The following is a 14,909-nucleotide window of genomic DNA, read 5'->3' on the forward strand; positions in this document are numbered from 1 at the left end:
CAGGAATGGATCTTAACTTATTAAGTGCCTGATCTAGGTTTTGAATCAGTAGTTAGTTTTCGCTCAGATAAACAAAGTTTCAGCACCAACAAATATAATAGCAACATGTTATAGGAGAGCGTAACCGATATACATGAACCAAGCACTAACAGGATCAATCTGTTCTATGAGCAAATAGGTCATGACTACCTGATGATTGTGCAGAGAAACAAGAAAGTGATAGGTCACAACCTGAGACTGCACTTTGACTCCTTGCATGTAAAGGTTTTTTTTTCGCTAACACGCCCGCCCCAGAATGGACGTGTATTTCATTAAGCAGAAGTAGAATCCAACCCAAATACAGTTAAAAGAAACTATTTGAAGATAGGACACCAACTGTGTGTACCCAGGAAAGACTAAACTATCTGAAGATAGGACACCATATCCTATTTGAACTACACTGAAAATACAGAACCTGAAAACATAGATAGAGCAAGAAATTCGGAAAACTTTGAAATGCAGAACCGATGCAACTGTATAAGAAACATTTGGCAGCTGCTACGGTCAGCTCATTAAACTATTCGGCTTGCAGCTTGAGCAGAATTCTCCATAAAGTATATAATCAACTAACAAATACGATGTAGTATCATGAATCAATTTAGTTGCATCAAAATAATCCCTTTGAGTGCAGCTAAAGCTCTAAAGGTCCAATCCTAGTGTCATACTACTAAACCCTAAAGATATGACATTTTGATAACACAAATTACAGAGCACCTATAAGACTATAATATGGCCCAAATCTAAAGCAAATTTAATACTAAACTTGAACACGTCTAATAAATTAAAAATAAGACTGCAATACTCCCAAAAAGCACGTTCAAGTAACCTTCAAACTGAAGCAAACTTAATTAGCATTTGTTGATGCCACTGAAGCAAAAACATATAATAAGCAGATGGCGTACAACAGTGGAAAATAAAAGAAGGTTCTTCATTTTGACAATAAAATCAATGTTGGATACGGTGTAAATATAACCAAAAGACTGAATTTGTCTGGCAATTTCGCAATACAGATGATAGCACACATCAGTTCAGATACAAACCTATAAATTCCGATGCACTGATGCTCCTGCCTCTTATAGACTCACTCACTCATCCTCCTTTCTTTGCAGTTTTACTTTGGTGTCAAATGGAACAATAAATTAGCTTACAAGATGGAACAAAATAGTCCAGATGCAATAAGTATATGGGCTTACATGTTACTGATCCAATGAAGCGCTAACCATCTTGTTTAGTACTGTATGGCCGATGTTATCTGATTAAAACAATAGCAGTACTTCAGCAGCAAGAAATCAACAATCAAAATATCAGGTAAGTAATGAGATATCTGAATATGTAGTCAGTAAAATTTTAACTATAATTTGCAACAATTTACTGATGCAGATGACCCATAGATGGAATTTATTTTTGTAATGTGACACCTGCATCCAACCACATAATATGATGAATTAAAAAAAGTCATATGTATGCAATAGTTGAGTTCTGTAGTGATCTGGTTATTAATTTATACTCAGAGCATGAATATATACGATTGCAACGCATGGGCACTTGATTTATAGCTTATGAAAAATAGCATTATAATTTGCACTCTTTCGAGTATATAAGGTCAGGGCTGATCAATCAGCAACTGTGGTCCTCCGCAGATCTCCACGATTCCATTGGTCAGTCTAAGTAGCAGTGTAGAAAGAAGAAAACTAACCATAAAAAGGCTTATGTGTGGCATGAATGCAACAGAAGTTATAGATGACAACTTGAACAAAAAAATCCTATTCGGAGCCATATCTATGATTGATATGCTATTTGCAATCACTGCAGAAAGAGCGAAACTTATATTGTTTTGTTTTGTTCAAGTGGCGAGTAAGATGATTGTGCCTTGAAGAAATTAACTCTTCTGCAATAAGCAAAGCAGTGTCGTTTTTTCCCTAGCCTAACCATGTAGGATAAAGCATTGTCACAGGTGTGTACCTGACACTGAGAAGAGATGGGAGATTGTCTGAGCGAGGCAGTGGTGTTCGCGGGGAAGGGGCAGGGAGACTATCAGCATGCTTCAATAGCGGCGTGCGACCGCCTATCTTCCCTTCCCGACAGCAGGCTCGCCCGGCGGTGTGGAGACACGCGAGCTCCGGTGAAGGAGTTGAATGGAGCATTTGACCTTCGACCCTGGCTCGGGGAAACGCGAGCAGGCCACAACTCGGGGAACCGTACGGGAGGCGACGGCGGCGAGGCGATGTCGCAGCGAGGCCACAGCGACCGTTGCCGCTCGATTCGCCTGCTGCCTGTTTCTTAGTGCACGGCAACAGCGGCATGGCGAGGTTGTGCAGCGGCTTCACGGTCGCGGACGCAGGGGTCGTAGGTGTCGCCGCCGGCGAGGTCATCCAGCGGCGTCGCGGTCATTGGCGAGGTCGTCCGGCGGTGTCGGGGTCGCAGGCGTCGCGTTGTCCAGCAGCAGCACGGCTGTGGTGTCTTGGCGTGGTGGTCTGGCGGCGGTTCCTTAGAGGCTTAGGCCATGTTTAGATTGGAGATGAAAATTTTTTGGGTGTCACATCGGATGTGTCGGAAGGATGTCGGGAGAAGTTTTTAGAAACTAATAAAAAAACAAATTAGATAGCTCATCAGTAAACTACAAGACAAATCTATTAAGCATAATTAATCTATTATTAGCACATGTGAGTTACTGTAGCACTTAAGGCTGATTATGGAGTAACTAGGCTTAAAAGATTCATCTCACATTTTTTAATTAAACTGTGTAATTAGTTTATTTTTTATGTACATTTAATGTTCCATGCATGTGTCCAAAAATTTGATGGGATGGACGAAAAAAATTTGGATGGGGAACTAAACAGGGCCTTAGATCTGAGCTGGGGTGGGCGTAGTGAGCGAGAGATTCTTTTTGAGGAGACAATAGGGAGAGGGGAGACTGCGTGGGAGGAAGTTTTTTTTTCGAGCGTCGGGATTAGGGGAGGCAGGCCGATTAGTTGTAGTATGACGATATCACTTGGGGTTTTTTAGTTGTAGAGATATAATATATTTAGACTTGTTTGGCATAGCTCAACTCTAATAATAATGTTGTTTTTAAAAAAATAGCTTTATGAGCAACTTTATAGGTGAAGTTGAGATATTTTAAAAAAAAGATTTTGATAAAATAGCTTCATCAACTACTTTATGTATAGATGAGAGAGGAATGGGGGAGGGAGCTGTAATAAGGCCTTGTTTAGTTTTGGGGGTTTAGGTACTATAGCACTTTCGTTTTATTTTACAATTGTTGTCTAATTATGGACTAACTAGGCTCAAAAAATTATCTTGTACAGGCAAACTATGTAATTAGTTTTTGTTTTCATCTGTATTTAATGCTCTATGCATGTGTCACAAGATTCGATGTGACGGAGAATCTTGAAAAGTTCTTGGTTTTTGAGGTGAACTAAACAAGACATAAGCTACTTTTTTCAGTTTCATCCTAGGCCTTGTTTAGTTCCAAAATATTTTGCAAAATCGACACTATAGCTCTTTCGTTTGTATTTGACAAATATTGTCCAATCATGGACTAACTAGGCTCAAAAGATTCGTCTCGTCAATTTCGACCAAATTGTGCAATTAGTTTTTATTTTTATCTATATTTAATACTTCATGCATGTGTCTAAAGATTCGATGTGACGGAGAATCTGAAAAATTTTGCAAAATTTTTTGGAACTAAACAAGGCCCTAACTCATGTCTTTATGAGGGGAGAAAAAAATAGCTTCACCCATAAAATTATTTTAGAAATAAATGTTTGACAAAAAACAGTTTATAAAGCTATTGTGAGCTATACTAAACAGACTATTAATAGTCTTATCCAAATAATCAAATGAAAGTGGGAAACGGTGCATGCAAAATTAAGCCCGGCATGATATTCAATCTATGCTCGGGTCTCACAACTAGTCTAAACAGGTCTATATCACCACCTTGCCTAAGCGAGACCCTAAGGGCGAGCGGTGCCATGGCTGCACTATTCTATATTGTCATTTGTGAGTTGAAATGACATAATTGCTTAAGTTTGAGGAATTATTTAAATAAATAATTTATGACTTTAGAGGCTGAGATCACACGATGAAACAATTTTAAAGGTAGAAACAAGTAACATGTGAGTTCAAAGACCGAGATAACTCAACTAAGCAAGTTTAAAAACTAGCAATGCACTTTACTCTTCTAATTTAAGAACCAAGTGATAGTGTGGCGAGTGGTACATTTACCGAATAATGCCTCCCCAAAGCTGCCTCCCCAAAGCATAAATGATATTTTTAATAGATGGTCAGAGAGGGCTAATAAGAAACATAACACGTTATTTTTGACAATAGCGCACTTTATTAAATAGTTTAGCTGAAACAAGGTGGTTTTTGATAACCGTAGACCAAATTTTTTGATAACCGTAGACCAAAATTTTTTTATAGGTACTTTAGCTTCGGCAATGGGCTGTGATGATCAACAAGATCAGCTTGCCTTGGTTGGGCAGCATCTAGAGACGTGAGCCTTGCATTTCTTTACTTTCAATTGATGACTGTCAACTAGATTTTTTAGCTGATTTTTTAGCTTTACGAGCCTGTTCGCTGGTCTGAAAAGTCATGTCTGAAAGTATCGTTTGCTGATTTATTATGAGAGAAAAAACACTGCTATGTGGCATAAAAGGTACGGCTTATAAGACAAGCAAATGGAGCTAGTCAATACTTTACCTTATTTTTATATTTTCCTTATGTTTTGTTGTAAGTTGGAATACACTATAGCTTGCGCGCTAGCCTACAGGCTAAAATTTGTAATAATTAACCTGATTATATATTTATATTGGTTGATAGATGAAGTTAAACATAAACTATTCTTTATTTATTTTTAAAAATTTACAAAAGTTGTTTCATCCTTTGCCCGCTAACGATCAAACTCTAGTTTTGACTCATTTTTCTATTTGTAGGCAGCACAGTCATGCCTCCATGACGACGGTGATGGAAGTGAGCCCCCCCCCCGGCGATGTTTCCCATGTGGTAGGGTAAAAATAAATAAAAAATGGTAACCACAAATATGAAAATAGAAACATTTTGGGCCCCTAACGGTTATTGGTTTATTTTACTCCCACATCACTATCATTGGGTATTTGAATCTCCCATAAGGCCGATGCCATATTTATTTAATAGATAACATATTTGATTTGTTCACGAGGGAAAATGTGAAACTTTCATGGTCTATTTGTTATGGCGAATGAATTCACCCGACATGAGCTTGTCAAAAACAGAATGAGTCAATCTGGAACTTTCATGGTATAATGTAGTTGTTGGTTCGATCTGTTAGAATTAACTCTCTGAGGAAGCACTCGGCGATGAACGGTGTGATTCCACGCTTCAAACCAAATATAATATTCAATTTGTTAGCTTCAGCTGTAGGTTCGAATCATTATAGATTGCCTTGTTCTGTATAAACCAAACATGGTGTAAACATGGGGCTTTTCTAGTTGTTTCTTATCATTTGAACACAATGATATTTCTTGTGACTTTTTTTTTACTTTTACGATCTACTACCTCTATTCTAAATTATAAGTTATTTTAATTTTTCTAGATTTATAAGTTTTACTATATATCCCTAAATGCATAGCAAAAGTTATACACATAAAAAAGCCAAAACGGCTTACAAATTGAAATAGAGAGACTACTATCGAAGACCTTTGTATGATGTATGACAGATAGATTGGACGTGCATACTCCATAAGAAAAGGTTTGCACGCAGGTGTTTCACAAAATTTATTTTTAACCCTCTCATAAACTTTCTATACTTCTTTCTCTATAGTTCTTTTTTTGAGAAACCTATACTTCTCTTTAATTTTGATCCTAGCGGCCCATCTTTGACCACGCTCAATGGGCCAGATCCATGCAAAGCCCGCAAAGACCGCGTCTTTTGCAAACCTGTTTTCAGAATCTTGTCCCGAAACCCGCGGGCCCACCTGCCAGTGAGGCATCGCCCACGAAATCCAGCAGCGAAAGAACCAGCGCGGCAGCAGCTCCCGCGGTTTCTTTTTTTTCGCGGCGCGCCATTACGAAAAAGCTCTTCCCGCCGGCGCGCCCCGCGCGACAGAATCCTCCTCCATTAAACCCCTCGCGCTCAATGCCTGCCCGCCATTTCCTTTCCCTCTCTCCGTCAGCGCCTCTGCCCATCTCTCTCTCTCATCTCTCTGACTCATGGCGACGCGGCGGCGCCTCTCTCCGACTTTCTTCGGCGGTCTACGGGCCCGGGAGCTCGGCGGCGCCAGTGGCTGCTCCCGCGCCATGGCGGGGCTCCCGTACCTCGCTGACCTCTCCTCCGACCCCGGCGGCCGTGGCGGCGGGGTCATAGCCGTCGACCACTCCGGCGACGCCGCCATCCCCTTCGCCATCTCCTTCGGCAAGGTTCGGAGCCTGGGATCTGTCCCCCCCCCCCCCCCCCCCCCTCCTAAACAAGGGATCTCTCATTTCTCGCGTGCTTTTGCAAAGTCAAACCTTCTTTCTAGCTGCTATTTGCGAGTACCAATCTTTTGATGAAATTGCCTCGTTCGTCCAGACTGCACAGACCTGTAACCTCCTGGCGGTCGCCGACGAAGACGGGTACGTTGGCCTCTACGACACCCGCCGGCGCCTCCCTTCCGCATCCTCGTCAATAGAGAAGTCAGGTGGGTTGGAAACCTTCACTGCTCCCCCGATTCGATCCAAGATTTGGGTGTGCTAGACCTTACGCCGGGTACCTCGTGCGATCCGTTCTGTTCCAATCTGACGTCGTCCTTTGCAGCTGAAACGAGGGTGTCCGACTGGGTTGCTCACAACAATGCAATCTTTGACGTGTGCTGGATCAAGGTAAATTCACTTGCACTGATTGGAACACTCCAACGAAATAGCCGCTCCTCAGGTTAAAATTTCATCAATATGTGTACCTTTCTGACGGAGTTTCAATCTTATGTGTTACTAATGTAGGAGGGATCCCAAATGCTGACTGCATCGGGCGATCAAACTGTAAGTCGCAACAGGATCACACCAATTATTGAACTATGAATTCATTGTATTATGCAAAATCTCATTACTATCGTTCTGCATCAGGTCAAAATATGGAGTGTAGGAAACAGGAAATGCATTGGTGTCTTGTCAGGACATACTGGGAGTGTGAAGTCGCTGTCTTGCCATTCTTCAAATCCTGGTTAGTAATGTATATCCTGAATGGCTGAAGCCTTTCAGTTTACTTTTATGCAGATTTAATCCTCAAAGGTTGGCCACAAACTCCTGTTTAAGTAGTTTATTTTCTTTGCAGAGCTCATTGTTTCTGGTTCAAGGGATGGTTCATTTGCTCTTTGGGATCTAAGATGCGACCCTAAATCTCCAAACAGCCATGGTGAAACGTGCCTCACGTATGTTGCCTATTGCTAGTAAATGTTCTCTTTAAACTACAAATTAAGTGATCATAAATGTTTGTAGCGACAATACAAATTCATTGAACAAAGTTCTGCTACATGTTAGGTCTTCTGCTGTTGTCAGAGAAGCCCACAGTCCCATACAGAGGAACCGAACCCGGTCTCGAGCAAAGGTATTAAATTGGCATGATATGGCTTTTGCTTGTGACGATCTTATGTCCTCTTATGCCCTCTTATGCTTATGTTGGTTTGCTGAAATTGGTGAATTTAGGCGGCTTCAACAAGTATCACATCAGTTCTTTATCTGAAAGATGATGTCTCCATTGCTACTTCTGGAGCTGCAGACAAGTAAGCTGCTCTTTCATTTTTATTCTGCTTTTTATTTTTTAACCAACCTTCACAGTTTTTGTATGGTTTGTATAGTTTTATTAATTGCTATGTTATTTTAAACACAATGCACTTACCTGACGATGAGTTAGCCTCATGTCATCTACTCATTCTGTTTCTTAAAAAAATCAGTTTTGTAGAGTAATTATCATATTTTCATGTATCTTGAAATACTAATATTGTACTTTTTTAAATGTACGCCAGTGTTGTGAAGATATGGGATACACGGAACCTGAAAGTGCCGGTCTCTAACAAAAGCTCTCAAGCAGGGGCCCAGCCTTTGGTAAACATCTCTATCCACTAATGAATGTTAAACTAGTAGTACAAAAAAAGCACATTATCTAAAAAAGTACAAAAAACAATAGGGAATTGTGTATTTCAGAGTATAAACATGTATGCCAATTTGAATCAATAATTACAGAGTGCTGTGTTTTCATAGCTCAATCTGAACAAACTTGGTCCTTTGTTTCTGAAGGAGGGGGTGAAACATGGCATCTCTTGCCTGTCTCAAGATTCGTGTGGTGCATACATTGCTGCGTCATGTATGGATAACAGGTAAATTCAGACCCTGTCATCAGACACTAAAATTTTTTCATGCTATTGGTAAATACTGATTTTGACCGTATGCATTTCAGAATCTATTTGTACAGTGTTCTCCATGTGAACAAGGGTCCCATAAAGGCTTACACTGGCAGCAAAATAGAGTCTTTCTTTGTCAAGGTCAGTGAGTGGCTATCTTGGGCTGACTTCCTTTAAATGTCGAGCTGCTTATGTTTAGTTTGATCAATATTTGTTCTGAAACACCTAAACTTTGTATCATGCAGTCTGCTATCAGTCCTGATGGAACTCACATCCTTGGTGGATCAAGTGATGGAAATGTATACCTGTGGCAGGTACTTGTCGCAGATCTGTTGCCTGCTTTCTTACACTATACTACATCATTATAATATTTACATCCATGCTTGTCCATTGACATAGGTGGATCGACCTGAAAGTGCTCCTATAGTTTTGAAAGGCCATGAAGGCGAAGCAACTTCGGTTGACTGGTACGATCTACAAACATAAATATTTCTGTGGAACCCTTACTGATAACCCAATCCTCATGCTTCAATATGAATTTATATTTCAGGTGTGCATCAGAGGTTGGAAAGATAGCAACATCTTCTGATGATTCTACGGTAAGTCTACTTGGTTATGCCTGAATTTTTTTTCTTGACACATACTAAAGATGGCTCCATTTGTTCAATATATCATATGTGTTTGCGACAGTCTGTTGTAGACAAGAGCATCTACAATTTTTGTGCAAAGCAATGCATATCAGAGTATGAAATGAATCAGAATTCAGAACATGTGACAATTCTGTATTCTGTGTATCAGGTACGTGTGTGGAGTACCAAGAAAATGGACTGCACAAATGTAAGCTCACCAACAGTGATTCGGAAGCGGATAACTGCACCAAACACTGAGTACCGAAGGTCCAGTAGCCATGAGCATGCTACTACATCAAGAGATGCAGTTGCCTGCACTAGTGGTGATGGTGAATTGCAAAGTGGTTGCCACTCTCCCCTTCAACCCAGAGCACTGGACTTCGGCACTCCTGAATCGACAAAGAAGAGGGCCTTCACATTGGTCCAGGAGGAGGCCCTTGATGCAAGGAAGAGCCCGGAAGTTCAGATGAACAGTCCCTCTTCTGTTCTGAGCCCACCACCGTCATTGAAACGGAGAACGATTCGGGACTACTTTGCCAGTGCTGCATCTTGAATCCTGACAAATAGCTGGTCCTCAGAATTCTTAGTGGCCCTGACCCATGAAGACTAGGGCTTTCTTTAACTTAACTTATGGTGAAACAGCTCCAAATTTTGGGAAATTCTTCTGTAGGTCTAGTTGTGTGAAGTTCATTATTGATCATTTGGAAATGCGGTTGTACATAATTTGGTATTGCAGAACCACCCTCTTTACTTTGTAATATTGTTTTTTTTTTTCAATTGAGCTCGGTCTGACAGAATTGCAGAAATATTTCAATCAATCTCTATAAATTCAAAGGGCATCTTCAGTTAAAGCTTGCATGCAACCGTAAAATTTCCTGGTGAGGTAGGCGTCTTCGAGACTTAGAGCACAGAGAGCACTGTGCTTTGTCATGCGTCATTTACTCGTTTTAGAGCTATGAAGCATCGCCAAATTTGTATCCAATTCAACCCCCGTCTTGGATCATAGGATTGTTTTTTTTTAGAAAACAGGAGGAGCTTACACCCCTACTGAAGTTTATTAAAATTAAAAAAAGAAAGAAAAAGAGTACATGAGAAGTTCAGAGTTTGCAATAGTTATTGCAAAAGTGTCCGTTGGGAATTTATTCATTTAATATAGTCATTGGAAACATTGTCAGTTTGTCACTGCAAAAGTAGCCATCGAAATTACGAAGTATATTCCTACAAATTATACCCATTCAAATTGACACGATTAAAATTAACTGTTTCAGTGGAAATACTAAGCTAAATAAAGAAGTTATTGGAGTGGGCTCAAAAATAGAGAGCCAGCAAGTCTGAAATAGCAAAATATGTTGTTGCTTTATGGCATAGAGATACTCCTGCAGGCTGGAGAGAAGGGTGATGAACTGGTTATTTGAATCCTACGAAGCTCCCAGTCAATTTGAATTTGAATTCTCTAACACGACAGTACAACATCTACTGGGCCATAAGTTACCAACCAACTACGCTAGCCGACTCGGCCACCGTCTGCTGTCTGGCGCTGTCCATGCACATGTGCACACATGTACACCGCTTGGCGCTGGCACGCACCCAACGACACACCTGACAGCCCGGGACTCCCGCCTCCGGCCCGCGCGTGCCGTGTCAGCCTCCGTCGAGCGGTGTACTCCATGCAAGCCTCCACCCCGGCCACGTACCCCCCTCCCTTCCCCTACGTGTCACCGCTCTCGCCACCTATATACGGCGGCGGCCTCGGCCAGGCCTTTCCACTTCACTTCTCCCTCCTGCAACTGCAAAGCTCCTTGATCCACCCTCGATCACTCACTCCACCACCGCGGCCGCAGCGCGCGCGCACCGCGCAAACAACCAACTCGGCAGCGACAGCAATGGCGGATCGCGACCGCAGCGGCATCTACGGCGGCACCTACGGGCAGCATCAGCAGGGGGGCGGCCGCCCGATGGGTGAGCAGGTGAAGGGCATGATCCAGGACAAGGGTCCCACGGCGTCGCAGGCGCTGACGGTGGCGACGCTGTTCCCGCTGGGCGGGCTGCTGCTGGTGCTGTCGGGCCTGGCGCTGGCGGCCTCCGTGGTGGGGCTGGCGCTGGCCACGCCCGTGTTCCTGCTCTTCAGCCCCGTGCTCGTCCCGGCCGCGCTGCTCATCGGGACGGCCGTGACGGGGTTCCTCACGTCGGGCGCGCTGGGGCTCGGGGGACTCTCCTCGCTCACGTGCCTCGCCAACACGGCGCGGCAGGCGTTCCAGCGCACCCCGGACTACGTGGAGGAAGCGCGCCGCAGGATGGCGGAGGCCGCGGCGCACGCCGGGCAGAAGACCGCGCAGGCTGGGCACGCCATCCAGAGCAGGGCGCAGGAGGCCGCTTCGGGCGGCGCCGGCGCCGGGGGAGGCACCGGTGCTGGCACCGGCGGCGGCGGCAGGGCTTCCTCGTAAGCATGCAAGCCATCCGATCCATGGATGCGTGCGTGTCGGTATCAGCAGGGGTCGTCGTGGAATGCTGTTTTCTGTACGTGGGTGACCGTGTCGTCTTCTCCCCGAGTGCGTGTTACATGATATCACGGTGTTCGTCGTACGTGTGTGTGCCGGCCCAGGCTGGGGTCGGCTGTGTACCGGTGTCTGTCCTGTTCATCGCCGCTCCGGCCCGTTCGGAGATGTGAATAAGTTAGCTAGGGGAATAAGTGATGTCTGTCTGGAAGGGAAAGGTTGAGCTTTGCTTTGCAGTGTGCCTGGGCACTGGACTGGATGTGTGTCGGGCATCAGCTGTATGCTCGTCGTCTGTTGTGGAAACCATTGGTGAAGGTATCGTCTCTTTGCTGAATAATTTTGTCACATCTATTTGTTTTACAGTAGCACGCGAAACCATGGGCTTCACTTCAAACATTGACTTCTTAAATATTGACTTCTTTAAAACGACTTTTAAAGCGTAGGCACTTTGGTTCTGGTCAGTACAACTTAATTCACTTTTTTTTAGAAAATAGCTTTATAAATAACTTTTTAGAGGAAATTATTTTGAAAACAATATTTGGTAAAATAACTTTACCAAATATTTTATGTATAAATTTATACATAAATGTAAGAGAGAAATGAGGGATGCAAATGTGAGTTTTTTTTTAGAAAATAGCTTTATAAATATTATTTTAGAAAAAATATTTGGTAAAATAGTTTTATTAACTATTTTATGCATAAATGAGAGAGAGAGAGAAATGAGGGATGCTAGAGAGAAATAAGGAAGAGAGTTTGTTTTTCGGCTTCAATCAAATCAAATGTGAGAGGAGGAGAAAAATAATTTTACTATATAAAGTTGTTTAAAGTTATTTTAGAAATACCAAATGTGAGAGGAGTGTTTTAGAAATACCTATTTTAGAAATAAGTGTTTTAGAAATAGAGGAGGAGTGTTTTAGAAATATCTATTTTAGAAATAAGTGTTTGACAAAATAACAACTTAAAACAACTCATGAAGCTTAACTCATGAAGCTGAAGCTGTTAAGATGTACCAAACAGGCTTTTTAGTCACTTTTCTTAACTCAAATATATGTATTTTGTTATGATGCGACTGTATTGTCCTCGCCTTCGGGGGGATCACCAGCCACCGTAGGGGGATTGTCGGCCAAACCATCCCTTTATTTTATTTTATATGATATTTGGTTTCTTTAGTCATTTTTCTTAACTCAGCTATATACTTTGTTATTTGTTATGATGTGACTGTATTGCCCTCGCCTTCGGGGGGATCACCAACCACCGTAGGGGGATTGCCGGCCGCCGTAGGGGGTTCTCAGGCCATCGTCAGGCGATTGCCGGGATGGGGCTCCTCCATGTCAGGCGGTGGATGGTTTGGGCGGCGGCAGAGGAACAATCTGTCTGAGCGGATGGAAGGAAACAAAACGTTGGAAGCAAACCAAAAATCGATCTCTTACGTGAATCGAGCAGAAGGTAATATAGTCACATCATAACAAAATACATGTATTTGAGTTGAGAAAACATGATACAAAGGGACCAAACATCATGTAAAACAAAGTATCAACACTTCAAAGGTCCTTTTAACAAAATCAACGTTTAGAGATCTATAATAGCGAAGCCTATTATTTCACGTCCTATAAAAATAATGTTCTCGTTAATTTTACATTTATAACTAATATACTAGTAGCCATGCATGCCGTAGTTTCTGAGTTATTTTATTTTATTTTATTAATGAGATAATGATTTTTTTCTTGATTTGCTTACGTGTATCTATAACTCTTATAATCCTAACCCCACTAAATATTTCTCTAAGCATGCAAGTTATCCACCTAAGCAATGCACTACCATATTCAATTAAAATCCACTAAGTAAAACCTCAATAACTATTTATCTCAACATATAATAATAATGCACTACCACATATACAATTAAAATCCAATAGCACACATGACAACTGTGATTGTCCATGTCAGCAAGACAAATAAGTATAGCTCATATCATCATACTACACAATCAACTAATCCGCAATTCCCGCAGCAACGCGCGGGGTATGCTCCTAGTTATAGATGTGTTTATAAGAGTGAGAGTTGTAAGTGTGGCGTTGTGTAATTCTCAAAAAGAAAAATATCACTCGGCAAGCACTCGTCTTTTTATCATTTAGGCACATGTACTTGGAAACACAACTATCTAAATATTAAGCATTAGTTGCATAGTTGAATCGTTTTAGAGCATCTCCAATAGTTCCAAAACAATCTCCCAGTCATTTAAATACTTTGGTGTGTGTATAGGAACACACCTAGCTATCTAGATATTAAGCATTAGCTGGATATGTTAATCGTCTTAGGGAATCTCCAAGAGTCCCAAAACAATTCCCAATTCAAGATGACATTGTGGCATACCTTCTTCAATTACCTGATGCACGTCACATTTATCCTATGGTCCATGCATCACGGTTGAAGTGTGCACTATGATGGTATAGTTAATCTATTTTCTGGCTTCATATATGGAGTATGGTGCCGAAGGGATTTCCTTACTATCATAAAATGAGGTGTAGTGGTCTGATCACACCAACCTTGACGATATAGTAGGAAGCTTATGATCTCCGATATGGTTTCCATCAAATGCTGCGTGGGTACAATCAACCTTTGAGGTAGAGGCAATGTAAGGCCACCAAGGAGAAGGCAGAGTACTATTGCACGTTTGGCAATAGAGTAAACGATGACAATCAAGGTGAGGAAATGACGATAGCTAAGCCGTAGTGGTGTGAGTTGGCGGTGAGTTAACTGTTGTTATGGTAGAAATCATGTTGGCATATAACGTCTGAGGTCGTCGTGTCTTGTAGTGAAGAATTGAAACTTTGAAACAATTTCTCTATTCTTTGTCCCCAATCTTGCTTCTCTTTCGAAATTTCCAATTGTAAAGCTATGTGTCTGATTCGTAGCAGAACCGAGATAGGAGGCTAGGAAGCCCAACAGACATTAGTACAAGTTTAAAATCAAATTCATCGAGGATGGAGGCTGTTGCTGTAAGTGCCTGGGTGGAGGCACCAAGGATGTGGCTAGATCTTGCCTGCGGATGAGGAATTCACACTTTCGATGGTCTTGCAGGTGGTGGATGGTTGGGACGGACGACCGCTCTAGGTGGAGAAAAATGACTAAATCCGCTCCTTTGGTGGCCGTACGAGGAAGGAGAAAGGTTGATTCTGTATGCTTGCGCTTGCGATGGAGGGGGAGATGATCACCTGATAGGAGAGGCGTCTACGCCTCGAGGAGGTGAGGAGCTGTTATTCCATATAACGCAGGAGAAAACAACCGAATAGGGCTCAAGATGAGCCCTTAATAATGAAGACTGAATGGTGGATTTCGATGTCTACTTAAGTTTTTTTTTGAATCTGTGTAACTTCTCATTACTCGGCTGACAAA

General features: G+C 42.1%; 2 protein-coding genes across 2 annotated transcripts; both read left to right on the forward strand.

Annotated features, from left to right (window-relative positions):
• Positions 6,143 to 9,858, forward strand: LOC8066030 (denticleless protein homolog). The gene is made up of 15 exons (XM_002463994.2): positions 6,143 to 6,435; positions 6,587 to 6,695; positions 6,812 to 6,876; positions 6,994 to 7,032; positions 7,117 to 7,213; positions 7,325 to 7,421; positions 7,531 to 7,597; positions 7,696 to 7,772; positions 8,016 to 8,094; positions 8,287 to 8,366; positions 8,447 to 8,531; positions 8,636 to 8,704; positions 8,790 to 8,857; positions 8,941 to 8,989; positions 9,189 to 9,858. The coding sequence occupies exons 1-15, from the start codon at positions 6,229 to 6,231 to the stop codon at positions 9,570 to 9,572; spliced, it is 1,572 nt and encodes a 523-aa protein (XP_002464039.1). The 5' UTR covers positions 6,143 to 6,228; the 3' UTR covers positions 9,573 to 9,858.
• LOC8062949 (oleosin Zm-II) lies at positions 10,790 to 11,859 on the forward strand. Its single transcript, XM_021463759.1, has one exon. The coding sequence runs from the start codon at positions 10,903 to 10,905 to the stop codon at positions 11,461 to 11,463; it is 561 nt and encodes a 186-aa protein (XP_021319434.1). The 5' UTR covers positions 10,790 to 10,902; the 3' UTR covers positions 11,464 to 11,859.

This window comes from Sorghum bicolor, chromosome 1, assembly GCF_000003195.3.
Source record: "Sorghum bicolor cultivar BTx623 chromosome 1, Sorghum_bicolor_NCBIv3, whole genome shotgun sequence".
NCBI lineage: Eukaryota > Viridiplantae > Streptophyta > Magnoliopsida > Poales > Poaceae > Sorghum > Sorghum bicolor.